Here is a 25147-nt window from a genome sequence, read left to right on the forward strand (position 1 = left end):
TCGCGGGCTGTCTGCCTCGGGGCTGGGGATGGTCCATGCTGTAGCGCTTCTCCCCCGTCCACGGCTTGCTCTCTGCGGTCTTGTTAGCTCAAGGCCACGAGAAGTGTGACCGCTCACAGAGGGGAGGGCGTTGCCGGAGCGAGTCTCGTGGGTTCTCTTCCTCAGCCTAGGTAGAAACGAAAAGCAGGAAACAATTTACAACAGGCAGACACTTCTATTAGCCAGAAGAGAGACTTGTATTTGATTGACCAGCGACAGAAAGCACCTGGTCCGAGAGGAGAGCAGCGGAGTGCCCGGGCGGGATGCCGAGCGGGGTTTCTAAGGCGTCACTGTCTGCTCACCGGGTCATCTGCTGGGGGTGCCCCTTGGACAGGGGGCTGGGCTGGGCTGTGGGTTGGCTTGGGACTCACGGAGATAGCGGGGGTCTATCCTGTAAGGCTCAGCCCGCCTCCTCTGCCAGCCCTGGGGGAAAGCTTGCACCCCCCGGTGGTGTGGTTTAAGGCCACAAGGGCACACACGCAGCTCAGGAAGCTGTCAGTGGGGGGAGACGCTAGGCGGTCTGGAGACGGGCGTTCCAGCCACAGCCGGCCGCCGCCTGTGAGGGACGTTCTGAGGGGCCCACAGCCCCAGCCCTGCCCTTGGCCGGGCCTCAGGAGGGAGGGACAGGCCGCGCTCACCTCACTGCATTGTACTGTTCTGTGTGATTGTTAGTCCCCCACTGCCTGATGTGTAGATCCGGCTTCACCATAGGTGTGTGTGCCTGGGGGCGTCGCACGGTACGAAGGTGCTTCTGAGCTGCGTGGGAGGTGGGATGAACAGATAGATTCATTTTGGCACAAAAAGTTTCTGAAGCCCTCGCATAGTTTTCTCATAACACATTGTTCATGAGCTGGGGGGGCGTGTGCACACGGCCGGGGTTGTAGGTTACTGGCCATGGGCTGTGACGAGGGACATCTCCCCGGGGCTCCCTCGCTGGCCACCCTACACCAGATGGATTCCTTTCTGTCGCAGCTTCCGTGGGGACAGTGAAGGTGGAAGGAGGGGCCGGGAGTGGGGTCAGGTGGCGCTGACTCCTGGGAAGTGCGCGGTCTTCCCTGTCCGCTGTGGTAGCCGGCGTGGCCTGCAGCCAGGACCCCCCTTCTCCTGCCATGTCCCTGACTCTGGGCATGTAGGGGGGGTGACCTGGAGCCCTGTCAGACCTGCGTTTCCGTCTTGGGCTCTGCCATCTGCTGTCCAGGGGAGCCCCAGGCAAGCCCTCGTCACTGGGTCTTCACTGGTCAGTTTGGAAGAGACCCACCCTGAAGCGCTGCTGTGCAGCCTGTGTGGCCTTGGCGTGGAGTGCAGAGCCCTGGGGGCGGAGTCAACGCCAGCTGCCGCCTCCTTGGCAGTACTGGCAGGGGCTCAGTCCCACTCCCCCACCCCCAGATGAGTGGACCCGGCACTCCCTCCTCAGTAGACTGACCCGCTAGGGAGGGCCCCTGCTGGTGGGGACGTGGCAAGGCAGGCTGCCTCCCTGCACTGTGGCTGCTGGGGTGTCGGGGGCCCGGGCGTGAGGATGCCAGGTGTTCAGTTGTGACGCTAAGTCCACTCGGGGTGTTGGAGCCAAGAGTGCCTGCAGATGGTGCTGAATCGGGGAGCCAGCCTCCCTGGGCCAACACCGAGCAGAGGAACCCCAAACTGCCTGCACCCCAGCGCTGGCATTGCCTGTCATCTTGTGCGCTGAGCTGAGTCCCAGGGCTGGTTCTCGGCCTCGCCTTCCCAGCTGTCCGGGTCCGCCCAGCGTGTGGCCGCAGGGCCTGGTTGGGTGGCCTCCAGTCTCGTGTCTCCCTTTGGTGATTGCTTCCTGTGAAGAGGCGCTGGCTGCCCCGTGGGGCCCGGTGGCTGGGGGAGAAGGGAGTGCTGACAGCCAGGGGACTTCTCAGGTGGAGCCCCTCCAGCTCCACCTGCTGGCTCTGGATGGACCTGCACTGAGGTTCTACACCCGGGGGGCACCTGGAGTCCTGCCCTGCCTCGCTTGCCTGCACGGTGTTGGTCTGGCTTTTCCTGCCGTCACAGACGGGCCCGTGCTCTCCTAGGAATCCGGCCGGTGCCTTTGGGCATCTCCTGGGCCGCTCCAGGGCTCTGGGGCTTGGGGGTCTCTGCTCCTTCACCTCCTGGGAAGCAGACAGCCGGTCTGAAATGCCACCCCTGGGGGGTACCCGGGCCAGGTCTCCCACTGTTCGGGTTGCTCTCCTTTCCCGTCAGGGCCACTGCAGGAATAGGTGGTGCTCACGTAAGTGAGGCTGCTGGCATATGGTCGGGCATCAGTGTTAGTCCCGTTCTCCCCCTGATGAATGAGGTGGGTCCTCCTCAGACAGCACCAGGCCCCTTCCAGGGCTGGCTTTGCCTGCTGCCAGCTGGTCTTCCTGCGACCCCCGGACAGAAGGTCTCAGTAAGGAACTTGGCAGCTAAGGCGTCTGGCGGAGTGCAGGTCCGGGGTGACTGACCCGGCTCCCTTTCTGCTCGGCGGGAGGATGCCTCCCTGCAGGAGTGAGTGCAGGGCCTGGGTGGGTGCTGCCTCCCCCCTGCAGGAGTGAGTGCAGGGCCTGGGTGGGTGCTGCCTCCCCCCTGCAGGACTGAGTGCAGGGCCTGGGTGGGTGCTGCCTCCCCCCTGCAGGACTGAGTGCAGGGCCTGGGTGGGTGCTGCCTTCCCCTGCAGGAGTGAGTGCAGGGCCTGGGTGGGTGCTGCCTCCCCCCCTGCAGGACTGAGTGCAGGGCCTGGGTGGGTGCTGCCTCCCCCCTGCAGGACTGAGTGCAGGGCCTGGGTGGGTGCTGCCTCCCCCATGCAGGACTGAGTGCAGGGCCTGGGGTGCGGTGCTGCCTCCCCCTGCAGGAGTGAGTGCAGGGCCTGGGTGGGTGCTGCCTCGCCCTGCAGGAGTGAGTGCAGGGCCTGGGTGGGTGCTGCCTCCCCCTGCAGGACTGAGTGCAGGGCCTGGGTGGGTGCTGCCTCCCCCTGCAGGACTGAGTGCAGGGCCTGGGTGAGCTGCCTGCCTCCCCCCTGCAGGAGTGAGTGCAGGGCCTGGGTGGGTGCTGCCTCCCCCCTGCAGGACTGAGTGCAGGGCCTGGGTGGGTGCCGCCTCCCCCCTGCAGGAGTGAGTGCAGGGCCTGGCGTGGGTGCCGCCTCCCCCCTGCAGGAGTGAGTGCAGGGCCTGGGTGGGTGCTGCCTCCCCCTGCAGGAGTGAGTGCAGGGCCTGGGTGGGTGCCTGCCTCCCCCCTGCAGGAGTGAGTGCAGGGCCTGGGTGGATGCTGCCTCCCCCCCTGCAGGACTGAGTGCAGGGCCTGGGTGGGTGCCGCCTCCCCCCTGCAGGAGGGAGTGCAGGGCCTGGGTGGGTGCCGCCTCCCCCCACAGGACTGAGTGCAGGGCCTGGGTGGGTGCTGCCTCCCCCCTGCAGGAGGGAGTGCAGGGCCTGGGTGGGTGCTGCCTCCCCCTGCAGGAGGGAGTGCAGGGCCTGGGTGGGTGCCGCCTCCCCCCTGCAGGAGGGAGTGCAGGGCCTGGGTGGGTGCTGCCTCCCCCCCTGCAGGAGGGAGTGCAGGGCCTGGGTGGGTGCTGCCTCCCCCCTGCAGGACTGAGTGCAGGGCCTGGGTGGGTGCCGCCTCCCCCCCTGCAGGACTGAGTGCAGGGCCTGGGTGGGTGCTGCCTCCCCCCTGCAGGAGTGAGTGCAGGGCCTGGGTGGGTGCTGCCTCCCCCCTGCAGGAGTGAGTGCAGGGCCTGGGTGGGTGCTGCCTCCCCCCTGCAGGAGTGAGTGCAGGGCCTGGGTGGGTGCCGCCTCCCCCCTGCAGGAGGGAGTGCAGGGCCTGGGTGGGTGCTGCCTCCCCCTGCGGGAGTGAGTGCAGGGCCTGGGTGGGTGCTGCCTCCCCCCTGCAGGAGGGAGTGCAGGGCCTGGGTGGGTGCTGCCTCCCCCCTGCAGGGACTGAGTGCAGGGCCTGGGTGGGTGCCGCCTCCCCCCTGCAGGAGGGAGTGCAGGGCCTGGGTGCGGTGCCGCCGCCTCTGGTGTGACTCTTTAGAAGCACGGAGGCTGCTGCCCGTGACTCCAGACCGGAATCTCTCCCCGGATCTGCACCTTTCCCTGGCAGTGACGTTGGTTCCGGGAGGAGCCTGGCCAAGCCTGCTCAGCCCTGGTGTGGCAGCTGGTCCGCTCCTGCTGGGGCTCACGGCTCTCAGAAGAAAGTGGAGGACGAGGGTTTTGTTGGAAAGAAGGGGACAGAGGCCAGCGGACAGGAAGTGCCCGCCAGGCTTGCCGAGCCTTCGTTCTTGGCTTCTGGGTTTTGCCCTCTGTAGTGACAGCAATGGCCGGCACCGATGGAGGCCCTGCCAGAGCTCCCCGGGGTGCTGTCCTGCGTCGGTCGTTGAGCACACAGGGGTCCCCCTGGGGTGGGCATCGTTAGCTGGCATGGGCAGGGGGATGCTGAGACCACAGGTTGTGAGCAGTTTGACCAGAGATGTGGAGATGTGGGTGGAGGAGCTGTGGTTCCTGCCTTAGCAGCCTTCACCACACGGCCACCTTGGCCCTCAGAGGGCGGACAGGGCCCCTCCCGGAGGGCAGGGCCTGTCTACCAGCCGCCTCCCGGAGGGCGGGCCCTGTCCAGTAGCCGCCTCCCGGAGGGCGGGCCCTGTCTACCAGCCACCTCCCGGAGGGCGGGCCCTGTCCAGTAGCCGCCTCCCGGAGGGCGGGCCCTGTCTACCAGCCGCCTCCCGGAGGGCGGGCCCTGTGCAGCAGCCGCCTCCCGGAGGGCGGGCCCTGTGCAGCAGCCGCCTCCCGGAGGGCGGGCCCTGTGCAGCAGCCACCTCCCGGAGGGCGGGCCCTGTCTACCAGCCACCTCCCGGAGGGCGGGCCCTGTGCAGCAGCCACCTCCCGGAGGGCGGGCCCTGTGCAGCAGCCGCCTCCCGGAGGGCGGGCCCTGTGCAGCAGCTGCCTCCCGGAGGGCGGGCCCTGTCTACCAGCCACCTCCCGGAGGGTGGGCCCTGTCCGCCAGCCCACGTCCACTTTGCGCCTGCACTGGCAGTTTTGCTCGCTGTTCCCCTCTGGTGTCTGTCCAGGCTGTGTCCTAGGCCCAAGACGTAGCTTCTTCCTGTTCTTCAGAGGAGGAATCGGCTAGGAGAGCAGGGCAAGGCAGAGTCTCGGTGTGACCGCAGGCTGGCCGGCTGGATCAGGGCGCTCGTGCTGTCATCCGCCGACTCCCAGCCGGGGGAGGGCAGGGGCCCAAGAGGCCAATAAAGAGTGGTGCCGAGGGTCAGCCGTGGCCGGGGGTTCCAAGGAAGAGGGGCGTGTCCAAGCTGTGTCCGAGCCATGGCAAGTGAGTGAGTGAGCACCGTGGGTGTCTAGAAAGACCCTCCTCCCTTCACCCCTCCCCCGCCCCCTACCCACAGGAGAACTCACAGGTGTGCAGTCCAGTTCCAGCAGGAAACCAGTGCTCCAGGCTACTTGTTCCCGTCCGTGTCACTGCCGGGTCGGGGTGCTCTGGAGGGTGGGGGAGGTGCCCAGGTGTGGGCACTGCAGTGCCGGGACGCTTGGGTTGTACAGGGAGTGGGCGCCGCGTGGCCTGCTGCAGGCTCTGTGGGGTGACCCCGGTGCCTTGGTGTGGTGTGGACGCTGTCCTCAGCCGTTTCAGAAGCAGTCAGTGAACGATTAAGGCTAGGACAGCGCCTGCTCGCTCCCAGCGCCCGCACTGCGAGGCACAGACGGGCAGACTCGTTCCTTCTATAGACAGCAGCTCTTTAGAACGTCAGTGGCAGCAGCTGTTGCTTGACGACTGGGCGGGTGTTGGTCAGCATCGCTGCCGTCTCAGGGACGCACCTCGGTACGTAACGGTGTCAGCGTGGACGGGAGTCAGGGCACGCAGCCCGTGTCCACCCCACGGACACCTGCGGGCTCGGGTCTGCGCCGAGCCCTGCCCGCTCCTCCATGCCAGCCCTGCCTCGGTGCGCCTGGTATTAATTGCCTATTGTAGCAGGTATTTGAACACATCTCCTCTTTCATCTGAGGAAAATATTAGCATATCGCGGAGCTGTTGGGACAGATTGTATCCGAGGCAGCCCCTCCCCCCGCAGAGGGGCCTGTCAGTCATGGCTGAACACAGTGATTAATAATGTCACCGCCTCGCGGTGCGGCTGCGTGCCGCTCAGCCGGGAGGGGCGCCTGCCGTGGGACGCAGAGCCGCTCTCGCCGCAGCGTAATCATGGCCGTTTTATAAAAACCTGCGCTGCAGGCCCCGCTCCCCAGGACCCGTCTTCTGTGATTCCGTCTCCAGAACCCTGGGTGACAGCAGAGGTTCTGTCATGTCCGAATCACACTCCGTTTGTCTTCTAAAATCGTCTCGCTGCACATGGCAAGTTAATAGGCCAAATGCAACGTCGCAGGGGTACATGTTTTTTACATTTTTATTTTGCCTTTATTTGAAAGGCAGAGAGACAGACAGAGATCTGTCACCTGCTGGTTCACTCCCCAAATGCCCCGGGCTGGTCCAGACTGGAGCCGGCAGCCGGGGACTCAGTCTGGATCTCCCATGTAAGTAGCAGGGCCCCAATCACGTGAGTCATTACGTTGTTTCGTGCTGCCTCCAGGGATACACATTAGCAGGAAGCTAGAACCAGGAGCGGGGCCGGGCCCCCACCCCAGGCCCTCCAACCCGGGATGCGGGGCCGGGCCCCCACCCCAGGCCCTCCAACAGGGATGCGGGTGCCCCGAGCGGTGACTTGGCCGCTCTGCCGCCCACTGCAGGGTGGCTGTTTAAGCAGCACGGGGTGTGGGGAGTCCAGGGCTCCTGGGCTCCGCTGCCTGAGTGCACGTCTGTGCCCTGAGCGAGCTGGGCTCTCCTGAGGCCGTTTCCTCCTCCTGAGCCGGGGAAGAGCGCTGCCAGGCTTTCCTGGGATTTCGCCGAGAACCAAGGCAGAGGACCTCCCGGGTGCCAGCCCAGAGCAGCCACTCCGAGTAACAGGAGGCCGTCAGCGATCCGGAGGGCCACCGCGCCTGCAGACGCCCTGTCTGAAAGCAGGCCTTCCTCACCGTGTCCAGCGTTCCGAGGTTCCGTTGACGGATGACGAGGGCCGTGTCTCGGGTGCAGCACCTTGTGTCTTGCTCGCTGCTGTAACTTTAGCGCCTCGAGCAGTTCCTGCACCCACTCACTACAGACTCAGTAAATACAGCGTTACAGTCAGGCTCACGGTACTTGGAGCAGGCAGCACTACTCGCCGAGAGGGGGACCTGGGGCTCCGGTGTGGGCCCCGGAGAGGGTTGTCCGTGCACGCGGAGGTGTGGGCCGGTGGGGGGGGTTGGGGCCTCCAGGATGGTGCCCTGGAGTAGATGGGGGCAGTGGGGGCAGGGCGGGGCCCGTGTGTCTGTTCTCAGGGTGGTGCCCTGGAGCAGATGGGGGCAGTGGGGGCGGGGCGGGGCCCGTGTGTCTGTTCTGGGACATTCTGTTTTCCTGGCTTGGGACGGGGAGGTTTGAAAGGTAGACCAAGGCAAAGGATCAATGTGTTGGGGGGCCAGGTTCTCACCCCCCAAGCCTGGGGCAGAGAAGGAGGTGTTCGGGAGAGCTGAGCGTCACTGTGGTGGGTAGTGTTGCTGGGAGAGTCACTGAGCCGGGGCACCTGTCTGCCACCAGGTCTCTAGCGCAGCCCACCAGCCTCCTGTCATCGTTGTCCCCGCCTGCTGTGTCAGGGAGGCATGTAGTTTCTGGGGGCTATGAAGGAAACGGAGGTCTTGTCCTTATCCCCCAGAAGTGCAGTCGATCCTGTACGAATGCCCTTAGAATTGTGTTTATTCATTCACTTGTCACCTAGACCAGAGGACTCAGGGAGCAAAGCCATATAAATTGCTCCTCCCGGCCGCCGGTTGAGCACCGTGGACAGTCAGGGCCGTGAGAACTTAGAGTGAGTCACCAGGACTGGCTCCGGGTGTGGGGTGCCCCCGGGGGACGAGGAGTTTGAAGCTGCCTTGGGGAAAGGGCACAGCTGGGGGCAGGGTGGGGAGGGGGCAGTACACCCCCACGCTCAGGGCTTGTTGCATCCCTGAATGAAGGAAGGGATGAGTAAGTGACCCAGGCAGGCCTGGGCGGGTGTCTGGGCCATCGGCAGGGAGGAACGGGAGAGGACACAGGCCCTTCCAGCTTGCAGGCACTCGGGGACCCTGGGCCGTCCCTCCCCAAGCCTGGGCCGGCCCCCAACCAGAACCCGAGCCCCGCTGTAACTGGTTTTTCACCCTCTGCACCTGTTGGCTTGCTGTCCCAGAGAGACCCCTCGCTGGTGCTCGAGAAGCAGGGCTGTGAGCTCGGGAAGGCTCAGCAGAGGCTGCTGTGCAGCAACCCGGTGTGACTGCCGGCTCTCTGGGAACCCCCCCCACCCCCCGCCCCGACTGGAGCAAGCCTCTTAGATTTCCTTACCTTTCTCAAAGCTGAAGCTTCTCCCAGGAAGTCCCAGGAAGGAGCAGGTGCCGGGCGGAGGTGGTAGCCTGTGATCCCCTGGCACAGAGCTCTGTCCTGGGGCCGAGCTGAGGTCAGGGTCGTAGGGACCCCAGCATTCTTCCCCGTGGTCCCCGGCAAGTGTGGTAGGACGGGAAGGGGGGTTGGGAGGTCCTCCTCCTGGACCTGCACCTCTGTGGGTGTCTCGGGGTTTAGACTCGCGGTCTCTGCACAGCTGTGCCTGCCGTTCAGCGGTGTTGCAAGTCTTGAAGCCATACAGCGTGGGCGAGCAGAGTAAGACACAGCCAGGTGTGGCCTGTGAGGCACGTGACAGCAGAGTCCCCTCTTCACCTTGGCTGCAGAGGCCCAGCGCTAGGATTTTGCTCCCTCAGAGTGACTGTGCCTTTTGGGTTTCTCTAGCAAGCCGCTCTTGGTTGTTTTTGTCGTTGTTTTTAGCTTTCTCTTCTCCATTTGCATGGGTCTCATCTGGGTGTCTTTTTATGTACGCCTGTTCAGTTTTTTGGTAAAGGCAGGGTGTGCATATGTCCCGTCAATAAATGCGTAGCCCTTGGCCTGTGGGTGCGGGTGCCGGAGCTGGCGTCAGCCCCAGGAGGCAGGAGGCAGAGCCCTCGTGCGAGGTGCCGGTGCCCGGCGCCACCCCGCCCACACGTCTCCGACTGGGGAGTTTGTGTTGATGGCGTTCTGAATGCAGCCTAATTTTTTCCTATCTGGTTTGGCGCATCTTTACCAGCTGGTAAATAGGAAATGTTCACGGTGGGAAGCCAGTACTCTGCGGAGTGTAAACAGATGGAATCAATATAAAGTGACAAGCTCGACCGTGCTGTGGAGAGCGCCGAGCCAGAAGTAGAGCGTCCCAGCCAGGCGACTCGCTCGCTCCAGTTCATTTAGCCCTGAATAGTGGTGCTTACTGCACAGCTGTGTCGGCCCCCCCTTCTTTATTCTGGGTTGATAATGACAATTTCAAAGAAAAACTTTAATTAAAGATTTTATATAAAATAGCCAAAAGTAGAATAATAAGGAAAATGAGCATTGATGTGTTTATTGTAAGAGAAATCCTTTTTCAAGGCTTCATTTAAAATTTTCATGTCTTACATTTAAAACGAGTTCAGTGGCGGTGGCAGGAAGGTGCTAGACTGACGGCGGCGGCAGAGCCAAGACCGAGGGGCCTGTCCGCGGGCAGGCGGGTCCGCGGGTTCCTGACCTGCTTCTGTTAGGAGCCAGGCGAGAAGATGTGGCTGGGGTGCGAGCAGAACGCGGTTGAATGGGAGCTGACGAAGATAGAAACGTGCAGTAGGAGTGCAGGCTGCCGTCTGGCTCAGGGCAGGGCCACGGCAGAGCCAGGCCGAGTGGGAGCTCTGGGCTTCGGGGCAGCAGCGCCAGGGCTTCCCTCAGCTCCCTGAGAGGCCGGTGGTCATGTTTGTTTGGCTTCACGGCTTCCCTTCCTGGGGCGTGAAGCGCTATAAAGAGTTCTGAACAAAGAGCCATAGAGTGATAATAACGTCTGCTGTGAGCCGTCTGAGCTCAGTGGGGCACACATAGATTTTCCCCTTCTCACTGCTCCGACAGGCACCAGCAAATCTCTTTTTTGAAGGTGTCTTGGGCAGAGCACATGGACTTCTGGTCACGTTTGGTGTAAGCCATCCAGGACGGGCGGGTTCAGGGCAGGTCTCTAACCCCTTCCCTGCCTGGTACCTTCTCCCCGCCTCCTGCCTCGCTCCTCTCCCAGGTTAGGGCTCCGTGATGGGCGCTGGGCAGCGAGCTGGTGGAGCACGTGTCTCCCTGCGCGGGGGCTCCTGGGCTCCCCTAGAGGGTGCGTAGGGGGCTATTAAGGTAGCACTTCTGGGTCCTCCAAGATGTGGAAGACGGGGGTGGGACTTGACCTCCTGCCCCTGGTGCCCGACCTCATGTCCCCTCTGCACCTGATGAGCCCCCCTGAGAGCAGGACGGTAGAGCTTCCTAGCTTGTTGTCTTCGTCGTCTCAACAACAGGAGGTGGTCAGGCTGCTGTAAGTCCCCCCCGCCCCCCGTGCTGCCTGGTTCTCCCTCTGCCCAGGACAGGGCAGGACATGTCACCATGTCACCACGTCTACCTGCAGGAACTTGTCCTGTCTGCACAGGGTTTCCTTGGCGTACGGAGGCTTCCCCTTGACTGCTGCAGTCACCCTGTCCGTCCCTCAGTCACCCACCCACCTACCTGCCCACCCACCATCCCCCCATCATCTCCATCTGTCCATCCATCAATCATCCCTCCATCATCCACCCACCCACCTACCTGCCCACCCACCATCCCTCCATCATCTCCATCTGTCCATCCATCAATCCCTCCATCCATCGTCCCTCAGTCACCCACCCACCTACCTGCCCACCCACCATCCCCCCATCATCTCCATCTGTCCATCCATCAATCCCTCCATCCATCGTCCCTCAGTCACCCACCCACCTACCTGCCCACCCACCATCCCCCCATCATCTCCATCTGTCCATCCATCAATCCCTCCATCCATCGTTCTTCAATCACCCACCCACCTACCTGCCCACCCACCATCCCCCCATCATCTCCATCTGTCCATCCATCAATCCCTCCATCCATCGTTCTTCAATCACCCACCCACCTACCTGCCCACCCACCATCCCCCCATCATCTCCATCTGTCCATCCATCAATCCCTCCATCCATCGTCCCTCAGTCACCCACCCACCTACCTGCCCACCCACCATCCCCCCATCATCTCCATCTGTCCATCCATCAATCCCTCCATCCATCGTCCCTCAGTCACCCACCCACCTACCTGCCCACCCACCATCCCCCCATCATCTCCATCTGTCCATCCATCAATCCCTCCATCCATCGTTCTTCAATCACCCACCCACCTACCTGCCCACCCACCATCCCCCCATCATCTCCATCTGTCCATCCATCAATCCCTCCATCCATCGTTCTTCAATCACCCACCCACCTACCTGCCCACCCACCATCCCCCCATCATCTCCATCTGTCCATCCATCAATCATCCCTCCATCCATCGTTCTTCAATCACCCACCCACCTACCTGCCCACCCACCATCCCCCCACCATCTCCATCTGTCCATCCATCAATCATCCCTCCATCCATTGTTCTTCAATCACCCACCCACCTACCTGCCCACCCACCATCCCCCCATCATCTCCATCTGTCCATCCATCAATCCCTCCATCCATCGCTCTTCAATCACCCACCCACCTACCTGCCCACCCACCATCCCCCCACCATCTCCATCTGTCCATCCATTAATCCCTCCATCCATCGTTCTTCAATCACCCACCCACCTACCTGCCCACCCACCATCCCCCCATCATCTCCATCTGTCCATCCGTCAATCCCTCCATCCATCGTTCTTCAATCACCCACCCACCTACCTGCCCACCCACCATCCCCCCACCATCTCCATCTGTCCATCCATCAATCATCCCTCCATCCATCGTTCTTCAATCACCCACCCACCTACCTGCCCACCCACCATCCCCCCATCATCTCCATCTGTCCATCCATCAATCCCTCCATCCATCGCTCTTCAATCACCCACCCACCTACCTGCCCACCCACCATCCCCCCACCATCTCCATCTGTCCATCCATTAATCCCTCCATCCATCGTTCTTCAATCACCCACCCACCTACCTGCCCACCCACCATCCCCCCATCATCTCCATCTGTCCATCCGTCAATCCCTCCATCCATCGTTCTTCAATCACCCACCCACCTACCTGCCCACCCACCATCCCCCCACCATCTCCATCTGTCCATCCATCAATCCCTCCATCCATCGTTCTTCAATCACCCACCCACCTACCTGCCCACCCACCATCCCCCCACCATCTCCATCTGTCCATCCATCAATCCCTCCATCCATTGTTCTTCAATCACCCACCCACCTACCTGCCCACCCACCATCCCCCCATCATCTCCATCTGTCCATCCGTCAATCATCCCTCCATCATCCACCCACCCACCTGCCATCCATCAGTCACCCCTCCACCCATCCCTCATCCCTACCCCCCACCCACCCACCCATCCCTGTGTCCATCTTCCCATCCACTCAACAGTTATTCATGGATTCTGGCCCTGGACTCGTGCCTGTTCAAGACCATACTTCCTCTCCAGGCTTCTGTTGGCTGGGGTTGGGCAGTGGGGGCCGTGGCAGGAAGTGGAGGAGGGACTGAGCCTGGCCCGCGTGGTGCGGTTCACCCACTTCCTTTCCCTGACGCTCCTGTGGGTATTTGGAACTGTCCCGAGCCGTGGTCCTGCTCAGCACGGTTCATTGCTGCAGCACGGACTGGATGAGTTCCGCCCGTGAGGCACCTGCACTTGGGAGCCCTCGGCATCCTACAGTCCTGTATCCATTCCCATGTCACGGAGGAGGAAGCACAGGCTGGAGTCAGGTTGGCTTCCAAGGTTACCTGAACAACACGGGCACATGTGGAGCAGGAGCCCGTGACTGGTGCTGGGGCCCCTGGTGGAGGGGAAGGAAGCAGAGCAGTGACTCGCCCCGCCCCCCCGAGATGGTCAGGTGCTGGTGCCAGCCTGGGGCACCCACCATGCCCGGGGGAGGCCAGCGTCTGCAGCTCATGGTAACAGTTATGAGTCTGCCCTGCATAAATTCATCTCACTCTCTCTCTGAATACTTTAATTTCAATGATGTCCTATTGCCTTGTAAAGCCTCCTCCCCTTACGTCACTGACATGTGGCCTAGTGCCCCGTTTCTTTCGGGGATGAGCCCCGGTTGGTGGAGCCACACCTGAGACCCTCAGAGCCTTCGGTCCCTGTCCCCACACCTCCCCTGGACCACGTAGGTCTCCCCTCTGCTCTGAGGCCTGGAGTGTCTAAGGAATGGCAAGGGTCAGATACTGCCTTGCTGTCGGGTGTGGTGGGTTGGGGCTGGGACGGAGTCTGTCCCCAAGGGGCGGCAAGGCAGTTGGGGGGCCAACCCTGGTGAGACAGCTTCTGGAGGACGCCGCGGCCTGCTTCCCGGCACCTGCGCCTGCGGTTCGGTGGCGGTCTGCTGGGGGTGTTGGTGTTGGTCCTGACTGCCTATTGTTTTGCTTTTCCTGGAAAATCCTCAGTGCTGTTCCTGCCTTGTGTTTACTTGGGGCCTCCCTGGAGCACCTCCACTCGCCCGGATACGGGGATGGAGCTGGGGGTGGGGGCAGGACATGGGTAAGTATCTTCGTCTTTCAGGGCCAGGTGGTCCTGCCCAGCTTAGAGGGAAGCAGGCCTGGACCATATGTGTAAGTGAGCAGGCAGAACCATGTTCCAGTAGAATCTATTTATGGGTGCTGAAATTTGAAATTCGCATAGCCTTCACGTGTCGTGGAATACAGTTCTTCATGCGATTTTTTTCCAGCCATTTAAGAATGTGCAAACCGTTCTCAGCTTGCAGGCATGTCAGTCGGGCGGCAGGCGGGGGTCTGCCGAGGTGAGGCCTTCCTCGGGCGCGCGTCTCAGCAGTGGTAGGGCAAGGCCACCCTCCTGCCCCCAGCAGCACGATGGGAGGAGCAGGCCCTTCTCCTCTGTTGACTGCACCGCCGCCCCCCGGGTGGGATTGAAGAGGCTGACATTTTTTGTCCCCGGATGCACTTGTCGTTGGATTCTGTTTTCGACAGTCTCTCTGCAGCGCCCTGTGTCTGTGCCCGATCTGTCCAGGGCCTGCTTCACGGCGCTTGCGACTGACAGTGGCAGAGACAGACGTCATGTAGGGTGGGGGGGTGTTGATGCCAAGGATGGTGAAGTGGGGATCAGACAGGGACACCGTGCGCTCTGGCCCTTGTGAGCGGTGGCACGTGGCCACTGCCACGCTGCTCTCACCACGCGGGCCGCCTCGTCCTTCCTCACGCCCACCACACACGCCCAGGCACTGTCTTGACCGTCACACTTCTGGTCTCCTCGCTGCCTGGCTCCCCAGCTGCCCCAGGCAGAGTGAGGCAAGAGTGGAGGTCCAGCATGGGGCACGGGTGAAGAGGTCCTGATGTGCCTGTGGATTCTGACCACCAGCGTGGCTGGGGCCCGGGGACAGCGGTGGTGGCCGGGGAAGGGGTGGGGCAGCATGGGCGCTGTCGCTGGGAACCCGTAGCTGTTTGATCCCTTGTCACGTTTTGTCTTCTCTCCTGCTCCTCGTGGGACAAGACCCTAACGAGCTGGCCCTGTGGGAGACGGGTGCTGGGCTGCCGGCTCTACAGATCCGTAGAGGTGGCTTCGGGGTTCAGGACGGCATCGCCTGGTGCCTTCCGTTGTGCAGTGGTGCCTGGCCCTGGGCGCAAACACTGTGCAGCAGCTCCACCTTTGGACAAAGCAGCAGGCCGCAGGTGGACGCGCAGGGGCGGGCCTCACCCCTTTCCGCTCTGCTTGGTATTCCCGCTTTGGGATCTCGTGGCCATGTCACCCCACATCCCCCAGCTGCCCCGAGGTGTGGGTGTGTGTGGAAGTCCATGTGGGGCTTTGCCTGCAGCCGACATCCCGCCGGCGTTTGTGCAGTGATGGGTCGCGGCCGCGTTCCTGCGGGTTCATCACTGTCACACTCGGGACGGTGCCAGAGCGTGGGGCCCGGCGTCTGAGGGGTTGGTGGTGTCCCGGCTTCCGCAGGGTGTGGCCTTCTCCCAGGCCGGGGGGAGAAGACAGATCCGTTTGCTCATTGTCCTGGCCTGCTCTCGGGAGCTGCTGTCCAGGGTGTGTGTGGTGGGGAGTGTTACAGAGGAGGAGCGTGAGGGGTGGAGGTGGGGCGTCCTGACTTCTCCAGGTGGCAGGGGAGGTCTTTCTGATGAGCTGAAGGAAGTGAGATACCAAGGCAAGGCTGTTCCCCGGGACAGCAGGTGCAAAGGGGCCCTGGGAGCAGCAGGGTCTGGGGTGGCCGGTGAGATGGGGAAGAGCCTGGCGAGTGCCGAGGGGCTTGGCGGCTCTTGGGCGGGAGCCAGGGTGGCGCTGTGCTGTGGGGGCCCTGCAGGGCCGGGGTCTGTGGGCTTTGGGACCTCGGAGCAAGCTGGAGAGGTGGGAGGTGCCGGGGCCCGACTGCAGCTCAGCACATGGATGCCGTTGATAGTATCAAACAGGGAGCTGGAGCTGGGGGCGCCTGGAGACAGCGGAGTGCGTGCACCAGGGCCAACGACCCCCACGCTGAGGTGGCGGGTCCCTGGAGACGCACCTGGCAGGGACAAGGCCTGGGCTTCTTGGACGCAGCAATGGCAGAGAGGCCCCCGCCTGTCTGCTCGGTGCCCCTCAGCCGGGCTAGGAGAGGCCCCTGCCTGTCTGTTCGGTGCCCCCTCAGCCGGGCTAGCAGAGGCCCCCGCCTGTCTGCTTGGTCCCCCTCAGCCGGGCCAGGAGAGGCCCCGCCTGTCTGCTCGGTGCCCCCTCAGCCGGGCTAGCAGAGGCCCCCGCCTGTCTGCTCGGTGCCCCTCAGCCGGGCTAGCAGAGGCCCCCGCCTGTGTGCTCGGGGCCCCTCAGCCGGGCTAGGACAGGCAGCCTCCCCGAGGGAGCGGTGTGGGGCTCCCCGGGGTCAGGCCGGGTTCAGTGAGCGCGAGGCAACGTGGGAACGTTTGCAGAGAGTGACGAGCCGGAGCAGAGCTGTGTGTCCGCTGGTTCTCCCATGCCCTTCCGCAGGGTCCCTGGTGCCCTCGGATCCCGGTTGGGCCAGGGGAGTCAGACTGCTCAGACGCAGCCACACCGCCCGCACCGCACTCTCTACCCTCTGCCCTCGTGGGGGATGTGGGTGAGGGGTGCAGGCTCTCGTCACCCACGAAGACACACACTCTAAGTGCTGACACACGTAAGGCGTGCCAGGTGAGAACGGACACACACGTGTGAACAGGCGTTGCCCCGCAGAGAGGCACCCATCTCCCAGGGGTGGGGGGCCCCGGTCTGCAGCCGAGGGGAGTGGGAGAGCCTTCCCCGTCGTGGGTCCTTTTTACGAGGCAGGGGTGGCACCTCTCCAGGTGTGAAGCCTCCTGGGAATTAGATGTCCCCTTCACAAGTTCCATGTGGAGCTCATGGCATCTTCCTTAGGTCCCGGAGGAGCAGAGCACCCTGGGAAAGAGGGCGTTTTGATTGACAAGTAGGATAGAATTATAGGTATACAGCATTACCTGGAATGAGACTGACTTCCCAGTCGACAGTCCTGAACCAACTTGCTGCGTGCTGGCCCACAGGAGCAGGTGCGCCGTTCCTCCTCCAAGGGGCAGGGAGGCCCCGGTGCCCCTCCCGGCTCAGACGCGTCCTGCAGGGAGCCTGCTGGGTTCCCGGCCAGATGTGCTGTCTTCTGGGAAGGCCCGGTGCCCTTCTGTGCTGCGCCGGGTGCCTTGGCCCACTGCCCGCTCTTGGTGACGGTGTGTCTCCTGTCTCTTTACCTCTGCCGCAGGCGAGTGTGGGGACAGGGCAGAGTGTGCAGCCAGCACTGTGCCCGTCTTGTCGGTGATGGGTAACTCAGGGCACCTCCGGAGCCTCCGTCCTCTTACAGAGAAAGGCAGAAATGCCGCGTTCCTCACACTTCGTGTGGCTGTGCGCTTGGTTCCTGGGAGCCCCACCCCCCGAGGCAGGCGGCCGAGGGCAGGCGGTGGCCCTGCGCTCTGGGCGTCTCCCGGGGCCCATCCCAAGGCCTTGCATTTGCTCAATTTGGGGAAGAGCGCCATACAACTTTTCTTGTGACATCTTTGAAAAAACTCAGAGGGGTTAGGCTGGCGCGTCCTGGTTCCCAGCTCCTGGTAAAAATAGTTTGCATATGGCTCTGAGGAATCCAGAGTCCAGCTCCAGACTGTGTAAAAGCATCAATTAGCAGAAAAGATTGTCCGCGTCGCCCTGGAAGGGAGTGGCTGATTACGAGCCACGTGCTTTACATCAGAAAAAGGTGTTTTTTTTTTTTTTTTTTTACTTCTAAGAGCATTTACCAGGAAAATTGCCTTGAAAACATTCAATAAATGCAAAGCGTCCCTTTCTCCATAGACATATGTCATTTTGTAATGCCTACCGCTGTGAGCCTTTGAAGACATTTTATCTTACAAGAGGCGTTACGAAATGTTCGTATGTATTTTTTTTTTTTTATAATTTTTGTCTTTAATACCAGATCTTTTGACTTTTCCTAAATGACTTTTGAACCGTAGGTATTCAGAAACATCAAAGCTGTCATCAAAGCCTTTAGGCTCATTGATGTGAACCGCACTGGACTGGTGCAGCCCCAGGAGCTGCGCCGGGTGCTGGAGGCCTTCTGTCTGAAGATGTCCGACGGGGAGTACGCCAAGTAAGTGCGCGCCGGCGGGAGCTGCGCGGCTGCAGAGGCCTCCCTGCTTAGCACAGAAGAGGCCCGTGTGGGCGGGTGGATCCCTGTTCCCGAAGCTCTCCGCGGACCCCTCTGGGGTGGGGTGGTCAGGCCTGCAGATCTGAGCTCTGCCACCTGTGGTGTCTCTGCCCTGAGAGCCTGGGGCTGGGAGGAGAAGGAGCAACTTGCGGGTTCATCCGCTGACCCCCCCACTCCACCCCCCCCCCCGGCCGCCCTGGGCTCTGCTGCCTCTGAGGGTATGGTGTGGGGCGGGGCCACCACTGTGCGGTCATACCCATGGTGCCGTGGGCTTGGAAGGGGCGGGGCCACCACTGTGCCGTCATGACCACGGTGCCGTGTGCTTGGGGAACTGTGTGTTGACTTGGCAGCCACATGTTTGGCCTTGATGGCCACATGAGTTATGAGGGCCACCCCTGGCCAGCCGGGTGCGTGAGCAGGTTCCCTCTTTCGCCTTTTCCCGGTCGCCCTTCTACCCAGAGCCCGAGAGTCCCCCCAGGGTGAGGGTGGTGGGGCATTGGTGCAGGGAGACATGGCGGCCGGGGTCTGCTGTGGAACAGCTGCTTCTCCTTTTTCCCCTCCATAACCCAGCTCAGAGTAGAACGCACATAATAGATGCTTTAATTTCTGCGTCTTCTCCGACTGGGGAGGTGTCCAGAACGAGATCCAAACAAAACAGATGAAGCCATTCTGTGCGCGATGGGAGCACAGAGGCCGCGCTCTTACGAAGCAGGCGGTGAGAGCGCAAGGCAGCGCCTCGGTTGCCGCGAACCTCGCGCGGCACCGCGGACTCCAGCCCAGTCGGTCGATAAAGTTAGTGCTGCCCGTCTCCTGAGCGTGGAATAATAAAGAACTCCACAAATTTTTATTTGAGATTTTTTTCCGCTAAGTCTCAGAAACAATTCCGTTTTCACGATAAGGCTCGAGACAGCAGACATAACAGAGTTGCTTTCCTTACGCCGAGAAACCCGGCCGGTGAAAAGCCACCGCCCCTTCAGCGCGCTGTGCCTGGCACACCACAACTCCGGAGGCACAGCAGGAGCTGGGCCCTGGCCGCTTGAGCAGGAGGCACAGCGCCTCGCGGAGCCTCGGCTTCACCTGGCAGCTTCCCGGCCCACAGCCACGTTCGGCGCGAGGGGTGGGAGGAACGGCCGGGCTGTGGGGGTGGAGGCCGCTCGGCCGCCCCTCATTCCCGGGCCTCCCCGAGACTCGGTTTTCTCTTAAAGAAATGGGGACTGCGGACACCCTACCCCCACCTCACGGGGCCGGGGTGAAGATCATGGAGTGTGCGTAGCGTGCCCGGCACGGTGCACCTGCCAGTGCCCGGTGCTCACAGCGCCCTCGTCCTCCTGTCATCCCGCAGGCCCCATGGACGCCCTTTGCCCTTTAGGAAGTCGTCCTTTTGGGTTGCAGGATGCTCTGCGGCCCTTGTGAGACCAGAGGCCAGCGACAGCGTTGCTGCCATGTTGTTCTGGATCTCGTAGAGCTTTGTCCTTTCCTTTCTCACGCCAGCCTCCCTGGCCCTGCAGGCCAGCGTGCTTGAACCCAGGTGGACACGCGCACTCAGACAGACACACACATTGTACACTGGCCCGCTGAAGGCCCAGCACCAGGTGACTGCTGGCGGGGCCAGGGGGCTGGATGGAGTTAGCCCCTTCTCCCCCTGGTCAGGCTTCCTGAGGGGACCCACTTGCCCACTGGTCCCTGCAGGCTGCGAGTCCCCCTGCCCAGAGGCCAGGCCCTTGGGACAGTGGCCCTGGTGGTCACAGGGGCAGTTCTGTGTCGCAGCCTTTCTTCCTGTGCAAGCCTTGGGAGATGCTGCCCTCTCGTGCAACAGGGAGGCTTTGGAGATCCTGTCTGTAGGAAGCGGTCCCGTGGGATTCCGTCCTTGATGGCTGTGCGCAGGTGCAGTGAGGAGGGCTGGGCGGGGCGGACCGCAGGTCAGATCTCCCCAGGAGCGAATGCCGGGCTACGGGGCGCTGGATTTTCGCAGGAAAGGGAATGCCGGCGATGGCCCCTGCCCGTGTCCAGCAGGCCAGCTCATGCTCTGTGCCCGTGGACTCCCAAAGTGGCACCGTAGGCGCTGCCCTCTCCATCTCACCTCCTTGCTGTCCAAGCTCGAGCTGCTGGATGAGGGATGGAGCTGTGCGCGGCTGCAGCGCTCACATCTGGCGGCTCGCATATCCCCAGATGATTTTCCCTCTTAGAACAATAGGCAAGACTCATCAAAGTGGAAAAAAAGGTATGCACGGAGATGAATACACGACACTCCTCTTTGTTAAACTTGGAAAACAGAAAAATAACAAATACTTTAGGTAATAATTACTCAATTTTTTAGAAAGCAGCATGAAATTGGATAATTATAGAAACCAACGCATATGGAGATAATATAACCAAACATTTAAAAAACTGTCAATTTTTAAGAAATGTAATAACATAGAAATTATCTAGAAAACCATTTATCAGGTGGCAGATTTGAACAAAAGAAAAGCCATTGTAAAAAAAAATCCAAATATCTTATTTATCTTAACTCGCAAAGAAGATTATCCCTGCACATTTTGGGAACAGGCAGCAGCTTACATGCTGTGAACATTTCTGGTTGTGTGCACGAGCCGGCGAGCATGTGCAGAGAGCCCTGCCCCTGCTCCGGGCCGCGCGCCGTGGTGAAACCGCCCCACGGCCTCAGTTCCTCCTAGGGAGATGCTGTGCTTGCCCTCCACCCAGCCCTCCTGCTCCCTGGTTCTGGGAATCCTGTGCTAACTGGTTCTTGGCCCAGACCTGTGTCCCTCCCACGATTCATGCACAGCGAGACGTGTGTGTGCTGAGTTGAGAGGCGGCCGCAGTCAGAGCCCCGGCGCCCCTGCCCTCCTGCCAGAGAGAGGCCGAGCTTCTTCCTGGTGTTTCCGCCTCCTGGCCATTGCACGTCCATCTGTAGAGCAAGGGGCTAGCTCCTTAGAGACATCTGCATTTTAATCCATTAATTACTTGAAAGGCAGAGTGACATAGAAAGAGCTGCCGCCTGGGGTCACTCCCCGAATACCTACAACAGCCAGGGCTGGCCCAGGGCAAAGCCAGGAGCCCAGAATTCCGCCCAGTTGCCCCACGTGGGTGGCAGAGACCGCAGCATTGAACCATCACGTGCTGTCTCCCGGGTGCTGGCAAGTGGAGTTGGGCGGAGAGCCAGGATTAGAACCTGAGCGCGCCCGGGTGAGACATGGAAGTCACAGCGGCGCCTTCGCTGCTGACCCGCGCCTGCCCAGCCTGCCCTGCTGTCTGCGCTTAAAACCCTTAGACGTCGCGTATCCTGGGTGCGTTTTGGAATTCCAGAGGGAGCTGGAGCCGGACAGGACAATCAACAGCCACCCCCGTGTGGAGGACACCCTGGCGACAGCGCGTTTCACTGTTGGCTCCTCGGTCCTAATTCAGTTTCTGAAGGACGGCTGTGTTTCAGGTTTTCCAGACACTATGGCCTCGATAAAGACGCCCCCATGGACTACAGCAGCTTTCTGAAGGACCTCAGCGTCAACAACGACCTGAACCTGAGATACATAATGGAGAATCCAGGTGAGTGTGGGACAGGGCGGGGGCACGGTGGAGAACCAGGTGAGTGTGGACAGGGCGGGGGCACGGTGGAGAACCAGGTGAGTGTGGACAGGGCGGGGGCACGGTGGAGAACCAGGTGGGTGTGGACAGGGCGGGGGCATGGAGAACCAGGTGAGTGTGGACAGGGCGGGGGCACGGTGGAGAACCAGGTGAGTGTGGGACAGGGCGGGGGCACGGTGGAGAACCAGGTGGGTGTGGACAGGGCGGGGGCATGGAGAACCAGGTGGGTGTGGACAGGGCGGGGCCATGGAGAACCAGGTGAGTGTGGGACAGGGCGGGGGCACGGTGGAGAACCAGGAGAGTGTGGACAGGGCGGGGGCATGGAGAACCAGGTGGGTGTGGACAGGGCGGGGGCATGGAGAACCAGGTGAGTGTGGGACAGGGCGGGGGCACGGTGGAGAACCAGGTGAGTGTGGACAGGGCGGGGGCATGGAGAACCAGGTGGGTGTGGACAGGGCGGGGGCACAGTGGAGAACCAGGTGAGTGTGGACAGGGCGGGGGCATGGAGAACCAGGAGAGTGTGGACAGGGCGGGGGCATGGAGAACCAGGAGAGTGTGGACAGGGCGGGGGCACGGTGGAGAACCAGGTGAGTGTGGGACAGGGCGGGGGCATGGAGAACCAGGTGAGTGTGGACAGGGCGGGGGCACGGTGGAGAACCAGGTGAGTGTGGACAGGGCGGGGGCACGGTGGAGAACCAGGTGAGTGTGGGACAGGGCGGGGGCACGGTGGAGAACCAGGTGAGTGTGGACAGGGCGGGGGCATGGAGAACCAGGTGGGTGTGGACAGGGCGGGGGCATGGAGAACCAGGTGAGTGTGGGACAGGGCGGGGGCATGGAGAACCAGGTGAGTGTGGACAGGGCGGGGGCATGGAGAACCAGGTGAGTGTGGACAGGGCGGGGGCATGGAGAACCAGGAGAGTGTGGACAGGGCGGGGGCATGGAGAACCAGGTGAGTGTGGACAGGGCGGGGGCATGGAGAACCAGGAGAGTGTGGACAGGGCGGGGGCATGGAGAACCAGGTGAGTGTGGACAGGGCGGGGGCACGGTGGAGAACCAGGTGAGTGTGGACAGGGCGGGGGCACGGTGGAGAACCAGGTGGGTGTGGACAGGGCGGGGGCATGGAGAACCAGGTGAGTGTGGACAGGGCGGAGGCATGGTGATTCCTCTCTCACACGGTTCCCGAGGAAATATTTCAAATACAGGGAGTGCTTTGTCTGCCGAGAAAGCCATGGCGTCATTACGAGAGTGACATGGACGCCTAAGAGCAGAGAAAGGCTTGAGTCACAGCATGTGCACGTGTGTAGCCGGGGACAGTCCTTTCCACAAAGAGGTGACAATAACAAAGTAAATGTGGACGATCAGTATGCGACTGCAGAAGTACACACTCACAAGTTGTCTTTTAAAAATATTTATTACATGAAAGGCAGAGTGACAGAGAGAGAGAGAGAAAGAGAAAGAGAAAGTCTTCCACCTGCTGGTTCACTCCCAGCATGTCCACAGCAGCCAGATCTGGGCCAGGCCAACGCCAGGAGTCAGGAGCTCCTTCCAGACCCGACCTGGGCACTTCTGTGTGGGCTGTGGGATGTAGGCGTCCATCCCAGACCCGACCCGGGCACTTCTGTGTGGGCTGTGGGCTGTGGGCGTCCGTCCCAGACCGACCCGGGCACTTCTGTGTGGGCTGTGGGATGTAGGTGTCTGCCCCAGACCCGACCCGGGCACTTCTGTGTGGGCTGTGGGCTGTGGGCGTCCATCCCAGACCCGACCCGGGCACTTCTGTGTGGGCTGTGGGCTGTGGGCGTCTGCCCCAGACCCGACCCGGGCACTTCTGTGTGGGCTGTGGGCTGTGGGCGTCTGCCCCAGACCCGACCCGGGCACTTCTGTGTGGGCTGTGGGCGTCCATCCCAGACCCGACCCGGGCACTTCTGTGTGGGCTGTGGGCGTCCATCCCAGACCCGACCCGGGCACTTCTGTGTGGGCTGTGGGCGTCCATCCCAGACCCGACCCGGGCACTTCTGTGTGGGCTGTGGGATGTAGGCGTCCGTCCCAGACCCGACCCGGGCACTTCTGTGTGGGCTGTGGGCGTCCATCCCAGACCCGACCCGGGCAATTCTGTGTGGGCTGTGGGCTGTGGGCGTCCGTCCCAGACCCGACCCGGGCAATTCTGTGTGGGCTGTGGGTGTCCGTCCCAGACCCGACCCGGGCACTTCTGTGTGGGCTGTGGGCTGTGGGCGTCCATCCCAGACCCGACCCGGGCACTTCTGTGTGGGCTGTGGGATGTAGGCGTCCGTCCCAGACCCGACCCGGGCACTTCTGTGTGGGCTGTGGGCTGTGGGCGTCCGTCCCAGACCCGACCCGGGCACTTCTGTGTGGGCTGTGGGATGTAGGCGTCTGCCCCAGACCCGACCCGGGCACTTCTGTGTGGGCTGTGGGCTGTGGGCGTCCGTCCCAGACCCGACCCGGGCACTTCTGTGTGGGCTGTGGGATGTAGGCGTCCGTCCCAGACCCGACCCGGGCACTTCTGTGTGGGCTGTGGGATGTAGGCGTCCGTCCCAGACCCGACCCGGGCACTTCTGTGTGGGCTGTGGGCTGTGGGCGTCCATCCCAGACCCGACCCGGGCACTTCTGTGTGGGCTGTGGGATGTAGGCGTCCATCCCAGACCCGACCCGGGCACTTCTGTGTGGGCTGTGGGATGTAGGCGTCCGTCCCAGACCCGACCTGGGCACTTCTGTGTGGGCTGTGGGCGTCCGTCCCAGACCCGACCCGGGCACTTCTGTGTGGGATGTAGGTGTCTGCCCCAGACCCGACCCGGGCACTTCTGTGTGGGCTGTGGGCTGTGGGCGTCCGTCCCAGACCCGACCCGGGCACTTCTGTGTGGGCTGTGGGCTGTGGGCGTCCATCCCAGACCCGACCCGGGCACTTCTGTGTGGGCTGTGGGATGTAGGCGTCCGTCCCAGACCCGACCCGGGCACTTCTGTGTGGGCTGTGGGATGTAGGCGTCTGCCCCAGACCCGACCCGGGCACTTCTGTGTGGGCTGTGGGCTGTGGGCGTCTGCCCCAGACCCGACCCGGGCACTTCTGTGTGGGCTGTGGGCTGTGGGCGTCTGCCCCAGACCTGACCCGGGCACTTCTGTGTGGGCTGTGGGCGTCCATCCCAGACCCGACCCGGGCACTTCTGTGTGGGCTGTGGGCTGTGGGCGTCCGTCCCAGACCCGACCCGGGCACTTCTGTGTGGGCTGTGGGCGTCCATTCCAGACCCGACCCGGGCACTTCTGTGTGGGCTGTGGGCGTCCATCCCAGACCCGACCCGGGCACTTCTGTGTGGGCTGTGGGCGTCCATCCCAGATCCGACCCGGGCACTTCTGTGTGGGCTGTGGGATGTAGGCATCCGTCCCAGACCCGACCCGGACACTTCTGTGTGGGCTGTGGGCGTCCGTCCCAGACCCGACCCGGGCACTTCTGTGTGGGATGTAGGTGTCTGCCCCAGACCCGACCCGGGCACTTCTGTGTGGGACGTGGGCGTCCACCCAGCCAGTGGTTTCACCTGCCGAGCCGCCGTGCCTGCCCCACTCACGGTGACCACTCAGCGTCCTGGACCACTTCTGCATCTTTCAAGAGTTTGGACTGACGAACACATATTCCTTTCAGTGATGGGGAAAATTCTTGGTATAAAACAGCGGATGGCTGAATAATTTGTAGTTAAGTTAGACATGTGCAGTCATGGTCATGTAGGCACATGAAGGGTCTTCAAGAAATGCATGGAGAATGGGTGTTTAAAAAAAACTATGGATTTAAAGT

At 62.2% G+C, this 25147-nt stretch overlaps 1 protein-coding gene across 1 annotated transcript in view; it reads left to right on the top strand.

Annotated features, from left to right (window-relative positions):
• The window catches only part of EFCAB6 (EF-hand calcium binding domain 6), a 248212-nt gene that overhangs the window by 56409 nt on the left and 166656 nt on the right, over positions 1-25147 (top strand). The window contains exons 7-9 of the mRNA XM_062201869.1: positions 8267-8344; positions 17576-17712; positions 21200-21312. Of these exons, the coding sequence (XP_062057853.1) occupies positions 8267-8344; positions 17576-17712; positions 21200-21312 (328 nt within the window). The remainder of the gene's footprint in view (positions 1-8266; positions 8345-17575; positions 17713-21199; positions 21313-25147) is intronic.

This window comes from Lepus europaeus, chromosome 10, assembly GCF_033115175.1.
Source record: "Lepus europaeus isolate LE1 chromosome 10, mLepTim1.pri, whole genome shotgun sequence".
Lineage (NCBI taxonomy): Eukaryota > Metazoa > Chordata > Mammalia > Lagomorpha > Leporidae > Lepus > Lepus europaeus.